The following is a 24,618-nucleotide window of genomic DNA, read 5'->3' on the forward strand; positions in this document are numbered from 1 at the left end:
TTTAGAATATAAGCTTTATGAAAATATAAAATTATATGAACTTTTATTTTATTAACACAAAAAAAATCTGCCAGGACAGTAGCCTACTCCATTAAATTTCTGTTTAAATGGCTGAAATTAACAACGCAATTTCTAACTATAAATGAAATAGTTTCTGTATTGCGATTGTCTGGCATACTATTTTGTTACTGTTATAAAGTAACAGACCCAATTATCAAATAAAATAAAGAAATTGAACAATTTTCATTTTTAAAGTAAACAAAAATCTGCCAGGACAGTAGCCTATTAAGTTAGAAATTTTGTTGAAATCAGCTCAAAATCAAAATATAAAGTTAGATATCTTCTTCAAAATGAATGTCTGGTAAGCAAATTTTGGTTCATTTGAAAGTTTGAAATATAAGCTTTTAGAAAATATAAAAAAATATGGACTTTTATTTCATTACCACAAAAAAAATCTGCCAGGACGATAGCCTTTTGCGTCAGAAATTTTGTAGAAATTAGCTTAAAATCTGTGGATAAATTTGAATATTTTGCTCAAAATGCAAAAAGACCGATACGCAAAAAAAAAACAAAATTCAAAAATTCAAAAAAACTATTTTACATGGTTTTCTGGTGAAAAATTTTCATTTTAGCCTTAATATAATTAAAATACACAAAACATTGATTTTTGTGCCTAATGTTTACATATTTATTCACGGATTTGAAAAACATATTTTGACATTTTATTTGAAAATCATCGTTTTTATCGACTTACATTATGTACTATGCAGCAACGGATGGAGACCGTTTATGTTCAAGGTTGTATGAACAATATTCTTTAGTATAAATGTCAAAGATTTTTACATTCGAATTTAAGGAAATATTAACAAAAATTTGTGCCTTGTATTTAAACAGACATAGAATACAAACTCCCGCCATTATGGGACATAATCTTTAATGATATAATTTACCAAAAAGAAGTAAAAAAACAATAAATATTTTTTGTAAATGTAATTTTTAATCATCAGTATATCTTTCTATCTTTCTATGAGAAAACTTGCTATATTTTTTTATGAATGCAATAGAGTATATTTGATTTCAAAACATGAACAAGTCGATGTTTTTCAATATTTGAATTTGCCAAACAGAAGCTGAAATCATTCCAAGTGACCTTAAAAAACTTTGCACACAGCACCTAGGTGTCGTCCCTCCTCTGTATATAACTGTACAAAATTTGCATCTTGGAGCTGTTTGCATGTATTATTAAAATCTTGAAGGGATATAAACCTTTCACTGACAACAAATTGGACATCTTGCTCATTCATATCTACAATGTACACTAGTACTTAATAATCGTGATTTGTTATAATCGACCCCCTATGTCAAAAGTGCACATCATATTGGTCGATACATCTGGAAGTTTAATCTTGTAACTAAATTTATTTCGCATATTGTTACCAATTCAAATACCTTTTTGATAATTGCCTGCCTGAATATATTTTGTGGGTAACAATAAAAAATTATATTGTTACCTACAATTTCCGTACAAAATCAAGTCCCTGTCCTGATAGACTTTTCGGCAATTAGTCTCGTAAGTAACAGCAATTAATTCTTAGTTATTAATTCTGGCCATCCCCATTCTTTATTTCAATCTTTTTGCATAAAATACTAAAAACAATATATAATATTCAACGTATATTTGACTAGGTGCCGATTTAACCATGTTCCGAAGTGACTAGAATTCGTCAGATGCGGACTGATTTCACTGTGTTTTATTTTAATTTATACTCCGGCGATTATACAATAAGATACATAAATGCACACAAGTTTAAATCCATGTAAGAATACACTAAGCGAGCTTTCTTATCTTTGCTTTACTGTAAAGCCGGCTCAAGCTAAAAGTAGTCACTGATCGTTCTCTGCATGAATCAGTTTGACGAGCTGTCTAAAATATCCGTGTCAACATCAATCACGATTTGTATAGACTTTATCGCTTTGTTTCAAACGCTCAAATGATTTGAAACTGGTTTACAATTACTATTGTATTATTTACGCCTGGCGGACGACTCGTAACCAGTTAGTAGAAAAAAAGATGTACGACAGATCCAGTCTATGCGAATTTCGTGTATGTCATATTTTTGTCAATAAATTAATAGCCGGCACAAAACACGCAATAGGTGGTGGATTTTGCCGGTTGCTGGCTCTTATTGAGAACACTGAATTAGTATTCGAATGTTTGATGACATCATTTTCGAGGAATGACCTCTAACATCATTAAAAAAGAAAAAGAACTTGAAATTGATCTATACAAAAACGGAACTTTTCTAGCTGCTCTAGCTAAAAAATTATCGCTATTTATCCCCTGTTTCTGGACCTGTAAATATTTATGACATTGATGCATCAAGAGTTGCAAGTTCTCAAATAAGTGTCGCAGATCCCAAAAGAGTGATAAGGTCTATTACTACTATGCTGTGATCAGATTATTATCTCACCATTAAGATATATTTACTTTTGGAAACTTATTGTCGAATAAAAAAACAAAAAGCGAAATATTCCATTAATACTAAACACCAACAGACACTTGTTTATGTAAGAAATACACCTTACCAAAAAAAACAAGGTATTCATGATCAGCTGGCATTTTTTCTGAAAGTAAAAAATTTTTATTTTTTTTTATTTTGCTGGCATTTATACCAATAAAAGAATTTCAAGGCTGAAGATATGAAAGGGACACTCACACTCTGAAAGCCAAAGACAAACTGGCAAAAAAACGCCAAAACATTGTATGCTGTAAATTTACATTATTGTCATTAATCTTTACATAATGGTGTATAGATGACTTTCAAATTTGTGTATTTCTCTTTACATTTCCAATGTCAGGTTGAATATGTTTTTTATTCACAGTAAGAGTTGATTATTTGATGACATCATTTATGTTGAATGACCTCTGGTCAACTGGTGTAACATATTCATAAAAAAACAAACTCCAAATTGGTCTATAACAGGCCAACCTTGCTGTCTGAATTGATTTGTGGCAGTCCGTCCAAGAAGGCTACATGTATCCGTAAGCTGTATTGTCTTCTTACAATAATTGGCAATGTTTGAATATTAAAAAAAAAAATTGAGGATTACGACTTGTCAATATCCTCACTAAATGAAAATGTTGGAAATCAAAATTCATAACTTTAGAAATCTAGAATAATGCTAATTAAATTTTTTATCACAATATCTTATACTGTGGATTAATTTATTTTTCGTGGGTACCAATTTTCGTGGATTAGGGAAAATTTGCATGTTCGTGGATATTTAATTTCGTGGTTTAACCGAAAGTCTGCGTACAAGCCTATACAAAATATGCCATTCATTGAACATTCAATTTCATGGTTCACTTGTACCCATGAAATCCACGAAAATTGATATCCAACGAATAATAATGAATCCACAGTATATATTTATTGTCTTCTTTTCGCTTTTTGGTGCTAAATTCAGATTTTCCATGCTTCTTGTCTTTCATTAGTGAGACCCTAAAACATGAATTTCTCACATCCATGTCATATGGACTCGGGTGGATACATTGTAGTTGTCTGATGGGCAGTGTAAAATCCAACACAGTGGGAAACTTCTGCTTGCCAACTTGCAAAATGGGAGCGGGAACTTTGTTATGAAAGAATTATCATTAGGATACTTGTCAATCTGGCAAATGATAAAAGTCCAGTGATCTAGATTAAAACGAGAAGGTTTGAAATCTTAAAAAAGATTTGTAAACATGAATAATGCTGCAACATGTTCATGCGTTTATTCCATTTAATGAACCTTTTCAATAGTCTTTTAATTGTTCATACAATTTACCTTTAATGTTTTTAATCTTTTGTATAGTTTGATGTAGATGGCAAATAGTTTCCATAAAATTAATTCACATTTTTTATCGATTAATATAGAGGTCAAATCCTTTAATTTTTTGTTTTTTTCAGATTTGGGAGTTATAATAGGAAAAGAAAGTCTGTCAGATGGATGGTATGTTAACATACATGTGCATTTACCTATATTAGTTATGATATAAATTAGTCCTGTCATGTTATGTATAAAGAGGATTTTAGCAAATCTTTTATTGGCCTACTTAGAGCAGAGGAAAAGTTTCTATACTCCACTTTTACTTTCTGTTTAACATTGATACCCTGATGGCCAATTTTAATCATAAATTGCCAAGTCAAGGCATGCCAATGAGAATAATTGAAAATAACAGTTGTTAATAAATAATTGAAAATACCTCAATGAATGTATTAATATTACAAATGTATCTCAGTAGAATGGCTGCAAATGTACTCTATAACTACATGTAGCAAGTATCCAGTGGTCATCACAGCATTTTCGTTAGGTACATTAAAAATTATTTTGCACATTCAGTATGTCATATTATCATGTTTTTTGTTGCCTTTCCGTCTTTTAGCAATATTTGAGAATAGAATGTGATGTAAAATGCAACAGCTGTTATCAGAATGTCATCTGGGAGGATTTCCCTATTCAGTAGATGTAATCAACAAAAACAAACATTCTCTGATACAACAGCTGTTAATGCCATAAATAGATAAGCATGTGATAAGGGTTTACTTACTGGCGTACACAATTTTAATCCTGGTATCTATGATGAGATAATTTACTGACAAACTCTGATATTTTTATGAGGACTTCTTCAAATGTTTTGGTCCTGAATATGCATGAAATTAATGCCACTGGACATTAAGCAAGCAATAAATAAATCAATCAATCAAAAACTGGTCATCAAAACATAGATGTTGTAACTGCTAAATTATCAAAATATGCCACAGAATTGATTTCAATTGATCAAAACCATGTAAATAATTGTCACTTTGTCCATTGAAAAAATCTATATGACGCTTTTGGGTTGCTTTCAGGGTTCGACATTAACTTTTATACCAACTTGTCCAGTTGGGCAAGTGCCCTATTACTTTTACTTGTCCGAAAGTGAAATCTACATGCCCAAACTTTTACATAATATTTTTGTGGTTGTAATGTAGTACATGCAGATAAAATATAGTTATCATGTATATGGGGTGTAAATTGATTATGGAGTATGAAAATATACTATGAGGCATATATGAGCCGAGGAGGGAGGGAAAAGATCGATGAATATACGGGAATTGGATCATTTACATCGAGATACTTGTTTCATAATAATTTATCTAAGAAATGCCATTTCAAATAACCCTTCTTGATAAACTGACAACAACTGACAAATTTCTTAAAGTTTAATTTCATTTTCTCTTTCAAGCTTTTACGTTTTTCCATCTTATGGAAATACACATCTGATGTCAAATTATAAAGTTAGAACAACGAAAATAGACCTCCGCTTTCCATTGGTCGGTGGGAATAACACGTGCGTCGGAAACGCCCGAGTGGTGTCCCGATGGATAACAATAATGACGAAGCAACGCCGCGGCCGCCTGATTGGCCAATATTTTTAAACGTGATCTATTTTTGGTAAAATGGGGAATTCATTGCGAACAATTGACGAAATATATGCATTGAAGGGGGGGTTAAGACCACTTTACTCGACCGTGCGGTGTTATCACTGAGTAATCTATGGACAAAACAACAGACACTATTGATTTTGTAAAATTTTAATCATATAACACTTTTTTTTTCACTTGCCCGATCGGACAACCAAGATGATGTTTTTACTTGTCCGAATACGGCATTAGCTTGCCCCGGGCAATCGGACAACCGTAAGTGTCGGACCCTGGCTTTCTAATTTATGTTTAATCTATATTTTTATTAATTTTATTCCAACATCTTTTATGATAGTGAACTATTCTAAATTTTTCTTCCAGGTGAATGTGATTTAGATGCTTTAACAGCACTTTTAGAGGATTCCGACTTAGAAGAAGAAACAGTTGACGATAAAAATGGCAACTCTCAAGGTATATACAGACAATATACATATATAACATAAAAAAATAGAATAAAAAAATTGACAAATCACTACATACCTCAAATAAAAGTAATGGTTAAAATTCAAAAAGATATTGAGGATAACATTAGATTGATTTATGATCTTTTACAGTATACAGAAGAACATAACATTCCAGGTTTATTGCTAGTAATTGATTTGAAAAAAGCATTTGATTCTTTATCTTGGGACTCCCCATTATCAGTACATGTATTACAATTTTTCAATTTTGGTGAATCTATTATTAACTGGGTTTAAGTATTTTATAGTAATATTATATCCACAGTCATTTAAGATGGAAATCTTTCAGATTTTTTTTTAATAGGACGTGGCTGCAGACAAGGGGGCACCTTATCCCCCTAGCCTTTCATACTTTGTGCAGAAATATTGAAAATACAGAAATGGGGGGCAAGAAATATTTCTGGTATAACTGTGACTAGGATAGAACAGAAGTCATCACAGTTTGCAGATGATACTTCACTTATTGTCGAGCCTTCTACTTTTGTCGAAAAGGCGAGACATAGCGATCCTACATTCTGTTGGCGTCCACAAATATTCACTCTGTGGTTAAAGTTTTTGAAATTTTAATAACTTTCTTAAACTATCCTGGATTTCTACCAAACTTGGACAGAAGCTTGTTTATGATCATAAGATAGTATCCAGAAGTAAATTTTGTAAAAAAAAAATTCCTGTTTTTCCGTATTTTACTTATAAATAGACTTCGTTTTTCTGCCAGGAAACATTACATTCACTCTGTGGTTAAAGTTTTTAAAATTTTAATAACTTTCTCAAACTATCCTGGATTTCTACCAAACTTGGACAGAAGCTTGTTTATGATCATAAGATAGTATCCAGAAGTAAATTTAAAAAAAAAAAATCCTGTTTTTCCGTATTTTACTTATAAATGGACTTAGTTTTTCTGCCAGGAAACATTACATTCACTCTGTGGTTAAAGTTTTAAAAATTTTAATAACTTTCTTTAACTATCCTGGATTTGTACCAAACATGGACAGAAGTTTGTTTATGACCAAAAGCTAGTGTCTAGAAGGAAATTTTTATTAAAATTTTGTACTTGTTTATCCATATTTTACTTATAAATGGACTTAGTTTTTTCCAGTTAACATTACATACAGTCTGCAGTTAAATTTTTTAAAACATTTATTAGACTCATAAACTATCCTGGATTTTTACCAAACTTGGACAGAAGCTTCTTACAATAAAAAAATTGTATCGAGAGGAAATTTTTATTAAATTTTTATCCTCATCTCATTTTTGTTGAGCCTGCGATTAACAGCAAAAGTAGGCGAGACACTGGGTTCCGCGGAACCCTTACAAATTTTTTTAGATGAAAGTGAACAGTCCTTAAATGAAACTTTTAACTGAATTAGATTGGTATGTGAAACTTTCAGGGCTAAATATTACTTTTTCAAAAACTTAGGTAGTTTGGATTGGGAGTAACAAATACTGTAGTGATATTCTTGTCCAAATAGAAATTTATTCTGAGGAGGAACATCTTTTTAGTTATTTTGTATTAATTTTAATGTTGATCTTGATAAAATCATTAACATCAATTATAATGAGAAAGTTTTGCAAATAAAAAATCTTAACTAAGATATGGTCAAAAAGAATTCTTACAGTAATAGGTAAAATTGCAATTGTGAAAACTCTGATTTTACCTGTCCTTAATCACCTTATGACAACATTGACAAATCCAAATCAAAAACTTGTTAAAAAGATTAAGGAGCTTATTTTTACATTTGTTTGGAATTCACCTGTACATTGTGCGCACATTACCATTACATTTGCGTGCAAAAATCATTACGTTTGTGTGCATTACCATTATATTTGCACGCATTATTTTACAGGTAAACTCAGGTAAATACATGTATATTATACTTATTTATTCATTCAACTGTTATTTTAAAGAAGGATAAGTCTGTTTTATTATGCACAAGCACTTATTCCTGGAAATATATGTATATACAGATAAAAATGTTTAGTACGCTTGGATTCTGCTGACAGTAGCGATGCCTAAAGACTTGGAGGAAAAGGGAATATGGCAAAATACCTTTGCAATTATTTACGGTGAAAATATCCTCTGACTTAAGTGTTATTTCGATACAGAAAGTAAATAGTTAATTCATCATACAGTAATAATTTTCCTCAGACTTGTTTCTGACAAACGAAACTCCATGTTTGTGCCTTCATGCAACTTTACAAATTGACTTAAATTATTATACGACCGCAAAAAAATTTTTGTGGTCGTATATTGGTATGACATTGGCGTCGTTGTCGTCGTTGGAAAACACATTAGTTTTCGACTCTAACTTTAGTTTAAGCGAATGGATCTCAATGAAATTTTACCATTAGGTTCAATACCACAAAAGGAAGGTGGGGATTGATTTTGGGGGTTATGGTACCAACAGTTCAGGAATTAGGGGCCAAAAAGGGGCCAAAAATAAGCATTTTTGTCGAGCCTTCGACTTTAGTCGAAAAAGCAAGACATAGCGATCCTACATTCCGTCGGCGTTGTCGTCGGCGGCGTCCACAAATATTCACTCTGTGGTTAAAATTTTTGAAATTTTAATAACTTTCTTAAACTATCCTGGATTTCTACCAAACTTGGACAGAAGCTTGTTTATGATCATAAGATAGTATCCAGAAGTAAATTTTGTAAAAATAAAATTCCATTTTCGTATTTTACTTATAAATGGACTTAGTTTTTCTGCCAGGAAATATTACATTCACTCTGTGGTTAAAGTTTTTAAAATTTTAATAACTTTCTTAAACTATCCTGGGTTTGTACCAAACTTGGACAGATGCTTGTTTATGATCATAAGATAGTATCTAGAAGTAAATTTTGTAAAAAAATAAATCCATTTTTTCCTAATTTTACTTTTAAATGGACTTAGATTTTCTGCTGGGAAACAACACATTCACTCTGTGGTTAAAGTTTTTAAAATTTTAATAACTTTCTTATACTCTTTTGGATTTGTACCAAACTTGGACAGAAGCTTGTTAATGATCAAAAGCTAGTATCTAGAAGGAAATTTTGTAAAAAAATAAATCCATTTTTTCTGTATTTTACTTTTAAATGGACTTAGATTTTCTGCCAGGAAACAACATATTCACTCTGTAGTTAAAGTTTTTAAAATTTAAAGAACTTTCTTATACTATTTTGGATTTGTACCAAACTTGGACAGAAGCTTGTTTATGATCAAATGCTAGTATCTAGAAGGAAATTTTGTTTTTTTCCAGTTAACATTAAATTCAGTCTACAGTTAAAGTTTTTAAACATTTATTAGATTCATAAACTATCCAGAAGCTTCTTATAATCAAAAGATAGTATCAAGAGGAATATTTTTATTGACTTACTTCCTCATTTTTATTGAGCCTGCGATTAACAGAAAAAGTAGGCGAGACACTGGGTTCCGCGGAACCCTTACGAATTTTTGTAACTTCCAGACATAACTTGTGTGTAAGTGTATGGATCTCTCTGACATTGTACCACAAGGTTCCATATCACAAAGGGAATGCTGGGATTGATTTTGGGGGTAATTGCCTCCAAATTTTAGGAATTTGGGGCCAAAAAGGGGCAAAAAACAAGCATTTTTCTAGTTTCATGACAATAACTTGTGTGCAAGTCTATGGATCTCTCTGACATTTTATCACAAGGTTCCATATCACAAAGGGAATGCTGGGATTGATTTTGGGGGTAATTGCCCAAAACGTTTAGGAATTAGGGGCCAAAAAGGGGCAAAATACAAGCATTTTTCTAGTTTCCAGACAATTACTTGTGTGTAAGTGTATGGATCTTTATGAAATTGTACTGCAAGGTTCCATATCACAAAGGGAAAGCTGGGTTTGAGTTTGGGGGTAATTGCCCTTAATGTTTAGGAATAAGGGGCCAAAAAACAAGCATTTTTCTAGTTTCCAGACAATAACTTTTGTTCAAGTGTATGGATCTCTCTGAAATTGTACTGCAAGGTACCATACCACAAAGGGAAGGCTGGGATTGAGTTTGGGGGTGATGAATCATAAGGGGGTTCAAAAAATTTGGGGGGGATTTTTTTTTCCTTTTTTCTCTTCAAAATTTTCCATTTTAAATTGGTTATTTCTGATTTATATATAAAAGCAAATAATAATGATATGGTTTGAATAGGTAAATTAAAATTTTTTAAGTTCTTAGACCACTTTCATTCTGTGTCAGAAACCTATGCTGTGTCAAATATTTAATTACAATCCAAATTCAGTGCTGTATCAAGCTTGAATGTTGTGTCCATACTTGCCCCAACTGTTCAGGGTTCGACCTCTGCGGTCGTATCAAGCTGCGTTCCAGCGGAGCATTTTATTTACTAAAGCGATCACTTTCGGTAAAATTAGGAAACAGAATACTATTTACTCTGAAATATTCGCAATGAAGTTACATGTATGTCTTAAGCTATTACAGGATTTCTTATGATCACCTTATATCTTTTTAGAATTCAATATGAAAAATATATAGTTTGAATATGTTCAAAATTCATATTAACTATAGTCATATTTATAACGAATTAATCTTTAATTTTACCTGTGTTACCTGTAAAATGAATGCGTGCAAATGTAATGCACCCGTACATTGTGTCAAGAAAGAACTGTTACAATAGGATTAGAGTGACAGTGGGTTGAAAATAATCAACCTAAGCTCCTTCATCATGGGCACAAGACATTTGGACTTAATCAGGAGTGTGACTAAGGTATCATTTGGGTTAACAATTGGAGTCAAGTTTACATTTGGCACTGTCTGGCAAACAGAATGGGTACTTAAAAAAAGAATATGTTATAAATAGAATGTCTTTTATTACATATAGCATATTATTAGATAATTAAAATATAGATACTTTACATGAAATTTACCATTACATGGGAGTATAAGCCCAAATGTCGAATTTAAAATTTAGCCCAAATGTCCACTTGCAATTGGCCCAAAAGTAGAACAATTTTAGCTCAAAAGTGCATCTCCCTTTATCACAGCCCGCAAATCTACATGGGTTTGAAATCTTTTTCAATCTGACTATAATGGAAAAATGTTTTATTTTCCATAATAAATCAAGAAAAATGATTTAAATTTGGTAATGGTTATCTGTCTTAAATCAAAGGAAATATGAAAAAATAAATTTTGGCCTTATTTATTCCATGCATGGGACACTATTGTTGATGAAGAAGAAAACTGTAAGTGGGAATATTTTTGTCTCAACTGCAATAATTTGCAAAAGGTAGGACTTACATTATACTGTTTCATGCATCTAAGAGATTTTAATTGACATCTACCTCAGTTTCAGAAGTCGTTTACCTTTATCTTGATTTAAATATTACTGTGCTCATAGTGTTTTCATGTTCCATGTTTATATAATGTAGTTTGTCTTTCAGTTACTGGAGGGCTAGTACATTGTACTATTAACTATTGATTGTAAATTGCCTAAGAATTACAATTCTATAGTAGTCATATTTAGGTGATTGTACAGGACTTGTCCAATGTTTACTTTCAGATAATATTGATGATGGTTGTGATATAGATGAGATTACTGCATTCCTGGAACAGTCAGATAGTGAAGAGGAAACTGAAGTAAAGGCAGACATAGGAACTGAAGTTACACAACAATCCAATAATGAAATGACTTCATTCCTTGAACAATCTGACAGTGAGCAGGAATCTGATGTTCAATCAGAAAAACATGTTGGAACTGAAGATATACAATCTGATAATAATGAAAAAAATGATCCACAGTCAAAGGATAATGTTGCTGCAAAACAGTGTAATGAATCCACACAGAAAATAAAAGATAATTCAGAAAGTATGTTACCAGTTATAATTTGAAATGTCTTCCATAGCAAATACATCTGAAAATTTTGTTCAAAACTAGGATTCTTTCATAACATAATAAAAGGAGTAGTCTCCTTTTAATCCTATTGTAAAACTTTGCACATTTCAGCTAAAAAAAATTAAATTTAAAATCTGTTCTTGTGAGTACAAATATTTTGAATTTGAGTAATGGTTTGATACCATGTGACCATAAATTATTTTACTTGGATGACATTGTATAGAGCTTTGTTGATTTTTGATTTTTATGGAACTGCCACAAAGTGGTTAGGCCATATAGTTTTACCCTTATCCGTCATTCTGTCATTCAATCATTCCGCAAAGAACAGTTATACAGATTTTTTTCTAAATGCCTTCACATATTGAGCTGAATTGTAGAATGTGAATCTACTATGATGAGTTACTGTTCGATTTTACATTTGCTTCTGCTCTGCTGATTTTTGTGGAAATTGCAGGCTTTAGACTTTAAAAATAACAATTGTACAGATTTTCTTTCTAAAGTATGTGAGTCTACTATGATGAGTTACAGATAAAGTTTACATTTGGTACCGCTCTGCTGATTTTTGCTGAAATTACGGGCTTTGGACTTTGAACATTTTATGAAAATAACAGTTATACAGACCTTTTTTCTAAATGCCTTCACATATTGAGTTGATTTGTAGTATGTAAGTCTACTATGATGAGTTACAGATCAAGTTTACGTATGGTTCCACTCTGCTGATTTGTGCTGAAATTACAGGCTTTGGACTTTGAAAATTTGGTGAAAATAACAGTTATACATACTTTCATTCAAATTTCCACTACTAAAAATGGCTTCAAGCTTTATTTGCGAGTAGGGCCATTTGTGTCGTTCCAACACATCTAGTTTCTTTGTTGTGTTAGTCTTATCCATAGTGGTTTATAACTATGTTTAATCCATCCAACATGTCCAAATGCTTTGATGTTTCTTGATTCATTTTTACCAGTCAAACTAATATCTTTGTTATTTGTAGTCAGAAAGGGTACTGAGGATCAAGGTCATCAGAGTGATGATGGAGATCAAGATTGTGGGAATGATGATGGTCAAGATTGTGAGACTGATGATGGAGATCAAGATGTACTTGAGAAATCTGTTGAAGTTGACAACATTCAAGGTTTTTATATGTCTTGCTGATCAACCTTTAAAATGATTGTATAATTATACATTGCATATGTTTTTCACTTTACCATTTAATCTATATTCAAACCACCACTGATAAGTAGACTTAGATTTTAGGAGTCAGCATTACACTTTTATATTTTTATCAGCAATCAAAGCAAGACGCAGGGTTCCATAGAACCCTTTACAAATTTGAATGCCTGTCTTTCTATTGTTGGTTTAGACAACATCAACTTGAAACTTACTACACAATGAACTGTTTAATATTAAAATATGCCAAATTAAGGTTTTGACTATGAATTTACGGTTTAAGTATAAGTCTTGGTTTAAGGCAGTTTGTGGTCACATCAACTTGAAACTTGGTACACATATTATGCCAACTTAGGGTTTTTAGAAAATTTTCACCATTCACTGAACATGGATTTATGGTAGTGCGACCAGGGCTTGGTACCAGTCCTATGAACACATATTTCTAAAAAAATTTAGCTGATGAAAAGTATGTTTTAATTATTGTAATTTCAGCCGAATTACTTGAAATGCAGAGAAAGATGCAGGAATTGCAGAACAGACTGGCGAAAACAAAATCAACAACTCCTCAAGTGTTGCATAAAAACAGAACTTCAAAACACAAGTCACCTAGTGCTAAACAAGATACAAGACTGTCTGCATGTGGCAAAGAAACAATTAGTTCTAAACACAAATCACCTAGTGCTAAACAAGATACAAGACTGTCTGCATGTGGCAAAGAAACAATTAGCTCTAAACACAAGTCACCTAGTGCTAAACAAGATACAAGACTGTCTGAATGTGGCAAAGAAACCATTAGTTCTAAACACAAGTCACCTAATGCTAAACAAGTTGCAAAAAAGCTGGATGATTCAGAAAATAAAACCTTTCATGGTCTGAAGGATGTAGGAAGTAATGGAAGAAAGATTAAGACTGGGAAAGATAATAGTATGGATCTAAAATCTCTTAGAGATAGGGAAAATTTGATTAGGAGTCATAACCTAAAACCAGAAAGAAAAAGGTCTAGTGGTGAAATTCTAAATAGTGCAGATAAAATAAAACTGAAGAAAAAACTAAAAAGTGCTGCTTCAGATTTAAAACATTCAAAATCAGCATTTACATCAAATGAACCTGAACTTAAGGGTAGCAGATCAAATGAACCTGAATCAAAGGGTGCTAACTCAAAAAAAACTGAATCAGATAAACGGATTGAGGAATCTATAGTGCCCAGTAGAAAATTAACCAGTCCAACTCTGAGCTCTCAAAAATCATCAGCAAAACCTAGTGAGTTTATGTATTGAAAAATAGTTCTCCATAAACTTCATATATCTTACTTTTAAGATAGACTTTCTAAATCCAACAAGATGAACATTGAAGTTTTTTTTTTCTTCATGTAACTAAAACTTAAGTTTCCTGATAAGAAAAGACGTATATTACACCATATAAAATTACTGATAAAGGACAGCAAAATTCATTTTCTATGTTTCGGGAATAATAAAATGTGAAAATAAAGCTAATAAAGTTAAAGAGCATTAAAAACAAATGAGGAAGTTGACATTTCTTTTTAAATTTAACACTTTATTTTATGATAGGGCTGACTTTGTCCGAAGATAATGAAAACCCTTTTTTCCCGCCATATGAATCTAAATCGGAGGTATGTTTGGAGGATAGAACACATGAATCTAAATCTGAGGAATGTTTGATGGACAGGAAATCATTAGAGAAAAGTTTGTTTGGTGACGATGACAGTGATTGGGAGCCTATGGAAGAAGGTTTGTTTCCTTTAACTTTTCATGAGAAGTCCCTTTTTGTCAAGCCTGCGACATTTATTTCCATTTTTCCGTATTTAACTGAAAAATGGACTTAATTTTTTTTTACAGTTAACAAGCAAATACAGTCTGAGTTAAAGGTATAGACATCAATTACTTTATCAAACCTTCATAGAATTTTATGAAACTTTGGCAGAAGCTTTTTTATGATTAATAGATTATGTCTGAAGCAAATTTTTGAAAATATATTTTTTTCATTTTCAGTAGTTTTCTGATAGATGGACTTAGTTTTTTACAGTTAACATTTTTACAGACAAACTGGAGTTTTTTACAGTTAACATTTACAGACAGTCTGGGATTAAACTTTTTTGACATTATAAATTTGTAAACCTTCATGGATTGTTATGAAACTTGAACAGAAGCTAATCTTGAAAACCATGAAGTAGCATCTAAAGAAAAAGTTTGATTTTTTTTTAAAATTCTTTAACATTACACTTCTACACTGACAGCAGCAATAGCAGGCGAGACACAGGGTTCTGCGGAACCCCTTACAAATTTTTACTACTAATTTTGAGAAGCTTTATATTAGTCTTTAAGAGCACCATGCTGTTCCTTTGTTGTGCATTTTATCAACTGCAAGAATGGAGATAATGTTTCCTCTCAGACCATTGCTATAAGCTTTATAGTTAGCATGATTATTGTCATTTTGTATAGTATACTTATCAGCAGTTTTATTTTTATGCCCCCGCCGTAGCAAAGAAGGCAGTAAGGTTTACCCTTGTCTATCTGTAGGTCCCGAAATTGGTTTCCATTCTCTAACTTTAGTTTGCCCCAAACAAATGTTATGAAACTTATACACAATGCTTATAACTACAAAACTCAGATCAAGTTCGAATTTGGGTGGAATCACTTTTACCGTTCTTGAGTTATGCCCCTTTATAAAGTTAGATGCAAGCGGGGTCATCATATGTATCCCATGGACACATTCTCCATTTATTTTAATTTTTATGCCAACGCCACAGCGGAGGGGGCATTAAGTGTTATCCTTGTCCGTATGTAGGTCTGTACGTACGTCCCAAAATGGGTTTCTGTTCTCTAACTTTAATTTGCCTCAACCATATGTTATGAAACTTATACACAATGCTTTATTATCACAAAACACAGATTAAGTTTGAATTTGGGTGGTGTCACCTTAACCATTCTAGAGTTATGCCCCTTTAAAAATGGAAAAATTGCTGATTTTTTTCGTTTCCATTTTCTAACTTAAGTTTGCCTCAACCTAATGTTATGAAACTTATAAACAATACTAATTACCACAAACATTCTCCATTTATTTTAGTTATTTTTAACCATACTTTGAGGCTTTTTTTTTATTATAGAGAGATTGTTTGTCTTGATTAGTAGTTTTTGATTTGACAAGTTCTTTTAGAAATTATTGGATTTCCAACATTTTAACCTATTTTTGCTTAATGATATTCAAAGACCTTTTGTTTATTCCTACTCCCTAAAATTGTTTGAAAATTTGGTCACGTCTCATTGAAACTTAAAATGTTTTAGTAAATGCCATAATTTTCACAATAGCCCAAAACTCTCAATATGACCATATTTCCATGGAAATGTAAAAAAATTTGGTAATAATTAAACGCTCCAATCTGGGAGGATAATATGTGTGTAGCTTTTTTTCTGCAGTCTATACTCTTGGGACTATTGAAATGTATTCAAATATTAGAGTAGCAATTTGTTGTTTTTGTAAACTAAGTTTGTTTGGGATTTTTTGGGCTGCCAGACGCTGTTCAAAATAAACATGGAATTTAGTAAACCTTATTCTATGAGAATATTGTGATGAAAATAATTGTATATAACATTTACCAATCAGCCTATGTAACAGGATATGAATCAGAGACATTGTTTTTGATACATAAGAAATGCTAGTTTCAAAGATTTTTAGAAATACTAACTGATGAATTTATAAATGAATAGACAAATACTGTTAAATTTAATGTTATTGTCCTTATATACAACTTTGAATTAAATTACAGATGATAAGGTTAAACTTACTGATGAAGGTCAAGAACTGAGAAAAATGATAAAGGATCATGGGAAGGTTAGACAGTCCAATGTCACATCAGAGCAGGTAGAAGAAATGAGAAAGAAAGCACAAAAAACTACTTGTAAGTTATCTCCTGAAAAAAAAAATTAAGATCTTGTGATATTAAAGCTAATCCCCTTTAAATGAAAGTAAATAAAAAATCTCCAATAATAACAGTCAAATAAACTAGATGATTTTTTTTAAGAACTCCATTATAAATTATAAGATATTCAGTGAATTGTTTTCTGTTAGTGATAACATCAATATTGCTAAAATCCCTCACATATTACCAGTTACCATCAGAAATTCAAGGGGCCTCGGTGGCCGAGTGGTCTAAGTAGTTACCACTATAATCACTAGCCAGTCAACACTGAGGTTGTGAGTTCGAACCCCGCTCGTGCGGGTGCACTCGACTCCAATCTTAAGTGACTAGGATTGTCAGTTTTCCTATCGAAGGTCGGTGGTTTTCTCTGGGCACTCCGGCTTCCTCCACCATTAAAAATTGGCCGCCATGAAATAGCCCAAAAGTGGCGTTAAAACACCATAACTCAGAAATTCAAAGTTTAGAATATTTTATAGTTTTGTTTTGCACTGTTATTTATTTATCAAAAAAAAAGGAGGTCACCCTTAAACGGATTTTAAGTATAAGGATCAAATACTGTCAGTATCTATATAAATAAGAAGATGTGGTATGAGTGCCATTGAGACAACTCTCTATCCAAGTCACAATGTATAAAAAGTAAACAATTATAGATCAAAGTACGGCCTTCAACACGGAGCCTTGGTTCACACCGAACAGCAAGCTATAAAGGGCCCTTAAATGACTAGTGTAAAACAATTCAAACAGGAAAACCAACGGTCTAATCTATATAAAAAAACGAATAACGAGAAACAGCTATGAACCACACCAATAAACACCAACCACTGAACAACAGGCTCCTAGCTTGTTTGTTAGATTTTGCTATTGAGTAGCAAGAAAAAATAAGTAAAAGAATTCAAAGACATAGTGATCCTGTTTGTAAGTTTCCATGATATTTAAATTTACTAAGACTATGTCACTGGCAGTTACATCATACACTGGACTACATGTATATAGAGGAACATAAATTTGATATTGAAATTTATAATTAATAATGTATTCTTTTGAAATTTTGTATACTGAAGGAAGAATTAAAGAAGTTTAAAGCTTGAAGACAAGTGGCCACTTGTTCATTTTAGAAGTCTATATGGTAACCTTTAGAGGTCTATTGAAAGCTGGTTTTGTGACAGTGCTTTCTCATTAGATTAACAGTCCCCCCCCCCCCCCCTCCAAAAAAAAAATCACTCTTTGTCAGTGTAGAACAAAATAGCTTTTGAGTATTTTCATATATCACAACAAATTTATTAAAAATTAAAATCAATAAACCATCAAAGAAACATTTTGTCATTTGAAGGGAAACCAAAAGGACTTCCTACAACTTCATCAATATCACCTAGTCAGAAATCAACAAAAGAAAATGAAGATCCCTCGTTAATAGATCCTTTTTCTGGTATCAGGATCATGTAAGTTTTATTTATAGAACGTCTACTGATTGAATTATTTAACTTCTGACTTAACTTGTTATGACTTTGATTATTCATTAATACAAAAATATCATTTATTTAGTCGTCTTGAGTTGTGTTTTTGATATGATATTTGGATTTTTGTCTCGCTGCGACTTATGTCACAGAATGCGAGACAAAGGGATGATTATCTGGCAATTGCCTGAATTAATTGTATAAATCTTTATATTTCAAAAGGTAGAAATAAACTATGCTTCATATCTGGTATACAGATGCCTTATGGTCTTAATTTTCTGTCTGTCACTCATTTGTCCCTTGCCATTGTTTAGTGGTAATAGAATCTTTGCAGGGTGTACATGTCTGTCAGACAGAATTCATTCGACCTTGAAATTTTACACACTTCTTAGTTATGTTTATCTAAAGATCTGTATAGTTTTTGGTTTTGATTCAAAATTTTATTTTTGAGATATTGATTTTTTTTTTTTTAAAGGGGGGTTTTCACATGTCGCGCCGTATCTCAAAAAACGATTTATGATTATTGCTTAAAATTTTACACACGTCTTAGTTATATTAATCTAAAGATCTGTATACTTTTTGGTTTTGATTCAAAATTTTATTTTAGAGATATTGAGTTTTTTGTAAAAAAAAAGGGGGGTTTTCGCATGTCATGCCGTATGTCAGAAACTATTTATGCTTATTGCATAAAAATTCACACACAAGACAACGGGCGTATCATGCGCTCATGGCGCAGCTGTTTATTTACTTTCTCAGGATTTTCATACAGGATATTTTAGATGAGTTCAAGGACTCACCATTTCTGCTCAGGGCCAGTTCAAAGACCTGTATAGAAACAATATCAATAAAATAATTCATTATTTAGGTCGAAGCAAAATAAGAGGAGCATCAACATGAGATCATTTTTGAAACTTTTTTAAATGAAATGATGATAAATTGACTCAGCTGATACAATTTTGTTGCATCTTTAGACAAGCCAGTTAAAAAAATGACTAGTCCAGTTTGGTTTTCTCATTTTAGTGAGAATCTTGCTTTCTGGCCTAAGGTTTAATTTGAATTGTCTTCATTATGCATCAGGGTGATGTCTTAAATCAATGCTTATACTGATAATATCTATAATGTACCACAATATCACTTTGATATATTTTAAGAAAACATTTTAATATTAATAAAATCAACTTTTAACTAGGAAAATTGTTATTTTGATGGTTAGTAAACCTACCGTCTTTAGGTGTATATAAAACGCACCCACGAATAGTACCTTTTTCACCCTTGAAACTTTGAGAAAAAAAGTTTCTTCTTATGCTTTACACGCAGGGACTTTCTGGAAAAATCCTAACTTGAAACTCGGTAAAATGCGTCTATTGAAAATGATTTCTTTTAGGAAACAAATGGAACTAAAGTCCTGGTTGATTACAGGATAACCAAACTATAAATAATCTAGCAAACTATGTTTGACTCTTTATTGTTTCCACGGATGTGTTTGATTTGAAACAACAGGAAGTGTTAAATCGGGAAGTTGTTTAAATGCAAATCGTAGTCGGTGAATCTTGTACGGAATACGGAATCATTACAAATATTCTTAAATACTATAAATAAATAAATTGTAATATTTATGTTGATAAATTAGTGCTGAAATAAATATTAATCTCTGCTAATTTTATTTATTGTTTGTAGGTACTCATTGAATCGTATAATCCGGATTATCACACTCTTATTGAATGTCAATTAGGAAGTCTAAGCGTTGTCAAAACAAATCAATGGACAGATTAATTTTGTTCCTTAATCTAATCCATACAGTTTACAAGATGGCATTGACATGTGTGCAATTGTGAATTGTATGAAGGTTTTAAAAAAAAATGTTAGGAAGTAAAAACATGTTTAAAATCATCACTTTATTCAACTTTACAACTGTTAAAAGTCACATGACACGTGATCACCTGATACTACGAAAGTAAAAAAAACAATGGCGGTCGCTTTCATCAAACAGGCGTGTTTTATTCAATTTTCATACATTTACCTTCTGTATTCCTTGTTACAACACATATACAAAGTAAGTTATAAACTCGAGAAACACCTACACTAATTTGGCCATTGACAGAATCCATCATCTCTAATTTGGACATGATCAAATGGAACTTCCGGGCGGCAACGGAGAACACAAGAAAACGCAAAAAACAACTACTAAAGCATTTAAATGATTTTTATTTGCATATAACATTACAAGGAGGTACAAATATATTTGTAAAACATAACAATCAAGTTTATGCTACGAAAATATTTTCCTCCTGACCACCTGGTTTCTTGATCAGAATTCGGCCTGAAAAAAAGTATTAAGAACAATGTACCCATACATAATACGCACCCCCCTTTTCAGAAATCATTCCCAGGGTAAAAACCTGCCTACTATACACACCTAAAAACAGTAATTTTTTAAACTTCACTTTTCAATAAGTTGAGATAACTACTAGAATTCACAAAAAATTGCCATTCTGTGGGGTAGTTTCTTTATTGTAAACTGGCTGATTGCTGATCAAAAACTTTATTGCAGAAATCCAAAAATTTCTAGTTTAGAAATGAAAAGCAGAATGAGAGATAGAAAGTTAGTAAAGATTTCAAAGATTGATAGGAGGGTTTCTGAGCATGACAATTGGGTAACAATAGGAGTGATTGTTAGTAAAACTGACCCACGACAGTCAGCCACAGTAAGTTACCTTATACATACCATACATGGTTGCAGGGATAAAATTTGATTTTATGGTGTTGCCAAAGTTGGCTTACAAGCCTGTAGAAAATTTACACTAAATTGAACATTGAAATTCATGGTTCACCTATACCCACAGAAATTGGTATTCCAGGAATAATAATGATTCCACAGTACTTTATCAAAACATTTTTACTTGCTAAAATTAATGACATCACCCTCAAAAAACATAAAGGATAAATTCATAAAACTATTTACTGTTGGATGACTTTTTGTTATCAATTCATCTGTATATCAACTATTCTAACCTGCATAAATTAAAGACCAAACAGCCTATTGTTGATGCGCATCAACTAACGCAACTTGGTAGTGACATAAAAGCTCTATGATGTTGTTTCTAGTCACGAAAAAAAAACGTCAAATTATAACGTCCTATTTCGTGTTTTTTACAGATTCCAACATGATGTACGCTTAAAACTACGTCTTCCAAGAAAAGTGGAATTAAGCGTCGCGCTGATACCTAGTGGAAATTAAACACAAATGGACACAAAAGATACTACATTATCTGTAACCTCCGTTTTAATAAAAATAATAATAAAAATATAAATGTTGAACTCGGCTTTTTGCATTTGCGCCGATCTGCATTTCACTTTTTTTCTTTCACTTGCGCCGACTTTGTCTTTCATTTGTGCCGATTCATTGTGTACAGGTAAATTATAGGTGAGAGTTATTTTTTTATTTATCATATAAACCTCTTCCGTTAGCCAGTTGTACATATGTTATGAATTGTCAATTACAACATGTATATAACTGTTGTCCCCTGCTCACAAAGAGGAGGTGGGAGTAGAATTTCGAGCAGGATAGGTCAATTTAAAAGATATTTGTGCACTCTGTTTACATCCACTAAAATCACGCAGTAAAATTCTATTTACAGCATTTCAAAGCACCACAATAAAATCCATAAAAATGTAATACTAGTACAATGAATTATTATCTTGTCGAGAATTTATATGCCACACATCTGATATATTCCTTTCTTGTCATTTCATCTTTTCTATACTTGTTGTACTTGCCAACAACGAAGTCCATCTTTTCTTTCTCGTGTCAAAACGAAGTTCTCGAACAATATAACCAAAATTATCTTAAACATAAATAAGGGAACACTGTTTATATCCATATATTGCCATGCAATTTACATTCTAGGTTTACTACATGTACATGTATTTACTCGTATAGCAAATATAGTATCGGGGCTTGTGATAAAAAAAATAAAATTGGCGCTAATGAAAGAATCAAATCGGCGCAAATTAAAGATCGAAATTTTTTTTAAATCAGCGCAAATCTCGTACGCCCGTGTAACTTTACACTGGTAAATTTATATGACTAACGCTTAGAATTCTAACTTAATATGTGATTTTCAAAATTGAGTTTTCAGAAGGTTAGGCTGATAAACAATACTTTCTAGAAGTTTCGATATACTGGCAACGTATGCATGTTGAGATTAACTTATTTCTTTAAGATTCTCGTAAAATAATGGTGATCTTGCAATGAAGTTAAATTTTATCTATACTGCTTAATGACAAAATCTTTTAGTAAAAATAAAATGATAAAAGTTCATTGTCGGCAATCTATACATACCTTGTCTTTGTTTTAATTCCCAAAATGAGCTATTTATAGATTCACAATATTTCATCCTGTTTTGAGAAATACTTTATAGTTTTCAACGGAAAATTATTTCTTATATTCTAAATCAATTTTTGCATTAAAAACTTATTTGTAGTTTGTATTTACTGTCTCGTTTATTCAAAACACGTGAGGGAGTAATAACGGGGATCGTATTTTATGATAGGTTAAATGGATGTAAAACGTTTTATAAAGGATCGAAAACTTTAATTCATATATTATACCTATAATTTTAATTTTCTTATATTTTAAATATTCAGAAATAATGAATCCACAAACTAGATGGAATAATTTGTATATGTTCGTCTTAGTCGGGATACATAATGGTATAAAGAAGTCCGTCGGTGCTAATGTGTGTCCGTCTGTCAACAGTAGCGAAAGAGTGCGCTAGGGCAAATTCTGAAATTGACACGACAAAAAACCCCACACATCTAGTTTAATATAGTCAAATAGTCTGTAAGTTAACCAGTGTCAACTTTCATTTCTCTTTTTATTTTCAATGATTTTGCTAATGAGAGGGAGAGGACAAAAATAGACATTCCTTTCTAAAGCATCGTAAAAGGTTATTTCGAACAATTTTTCATTCCGACGGATGGTGTTTCTGAAGGTTAATTTTGTGCGGCAACAACATCATGAGGTCTGATACTGATACATACATGTGATCTCTTTATTACCGGATAATAAAATAGGTTAATATAGTTGTTATTTTTGATTCTTGAAAATTTAAATGTGGGTTTCAAACGTCCAATTTGCAATTTTTTTCAAGTAGTACGCCAGCAAGGAAAACTTGTACTATGACGTCAGATTCAATGTTCTGAAGAAAGACAACTCTTTTTTTTTCAAAACGAACGAAAAAAAACATGAAAATTAATCATAACTTTTTTGAAAGGTCGGTGACATATACATTTTTTTGCATTATTTTGAAGAGTACACCTGGCACTTTCCTTCTTGAAATTTTTATGAAAAAATCGCTGGTAGATATTTTTGTCGAGCCTTCGACTTTTGTCGAAAAAGCGAGACATAGCGATCCTACATTCCGTCGGCGTCGTCGTCGGCGGCGTCCACAAATATTCACTCTGTGGTTAAAGTTTTTGAAATTTTAATAACTTTCTTAAACTACCCTGGATTTCTACCAAACTTGGACAGAAGCTTGTTTATGATCATAAGATAATATTCAAAAGTAAATTTTGTAAAAAAAAAATTCCATTTTTTCCGTATTTTACTTATAAATGGACTTAGTTTTTCTGCCAGGAAACATTACATTCACTCTGTGGTTAAAGTTTTTGAAATTTTAATAACTTTCTTAAACTATCCTGGATTTGTACCAAACTTGGAAAGAAGCTTGTTTGTGATCATAAGATAGTATCCAGAAGTAAATTTTGTAAAAAAAAATTCCATTTTTTGCGTTTTTTACTTATAAATGGACTTAGTTTTTCTGCCAGGAAACATTACATTCACTCTGTGGTTAAAGTTTTTGAAATTTTAATAACTTTCTTAAACTATCCTGGATTTGTACCAAACTTGGAAAGAAGCTTGTTTGTGATCATAAGATAGTATCCAGAAGTAAATTTTGTAAAAAAAAAATTCAATTTTTTTTGTATTTTACTTATAAATTGACTTAGTTTTTTCTGCCAGTTAACATTACATTCACACAGTAGTTAAAGTTTTTAAAATTTTAACAACTTTCTTAAACTATCCTGGATTTGTACCAAACTTGGACAGAAACTTGTTTATGATTAAAAGCTAGTATCTAAAAGGAAATTTTGTTAAAATTTTGTTCCATTTTTTCCGTATTTTACTTATAAATGGACTTAGTTTTTCTTCCAGTTAACATTACATAACAGTCTGCAGTTTAAGTTTTTATT

General features: G+C 31.6%; 1 protein-coding gene across 1 annotated transcript in view; it reads left to right on the forward strand.

Annotated features, from left to right (window-relative positions):
- Positions 1-24,618, forward strand: part of LOC127710287 (protein MCM10 homolog) — a 71,697-nt gene that overhangs the window by 1,425 nt on the left and 45,654 nt on the right. The window contains exons 2-10 of the mRNA XM_052216079.1: positions 3,951-3,993; positions 5,829-5,918; positions 11,476-11,781; positions 12,800-12,940; positions 13,468-14,235; positions 14,544-14,723; positions 16,760-16,891; positions 18,243-18,351; positions 20,918-21,071. Of these exons, the coding sequence (XP_052072039.1) occupies positions 3,987-3,993; positions 5,829-5,918; positions 11,476-11,781; positions 12,800-12,940; positions 13,468-14,235; positions 14,544-14,723; positions 16,760-16,891; positions 18,243-18,351; positions 20,918-21,071 (1,887 nt within the window). The 5' untranslated portion in view covers positions 3,951-3,986. The remainder of the gene's footprint in view (positions 1-3,950; positions 3,994-5,828; positions 5,919-11,475; positions 11,782-12,799; positions 12,941-13,467; positions 14,236-14,543; positions 14,724-16,759; positions 16,892-18,242; positions 18,352-20,917; positions 21,072-24,618) is intronic.

The sequence above is a fragment of the Mytilus californianus genome, unplaced genomic scaffold, assembly GCF_021869535.1.
Source record: "Mytilus californianus isolate M0D057914Y unplaced genomic scaffold, xbMytCali1.0.p SCAF_1, whole genome shotgun sequence".
Lineage (NCBI taxonomy): Eukaryota > Metazoa > Mollusca > Bivalvia > Mytilida > Mytilidae > Mytilus > Mytilus californianus.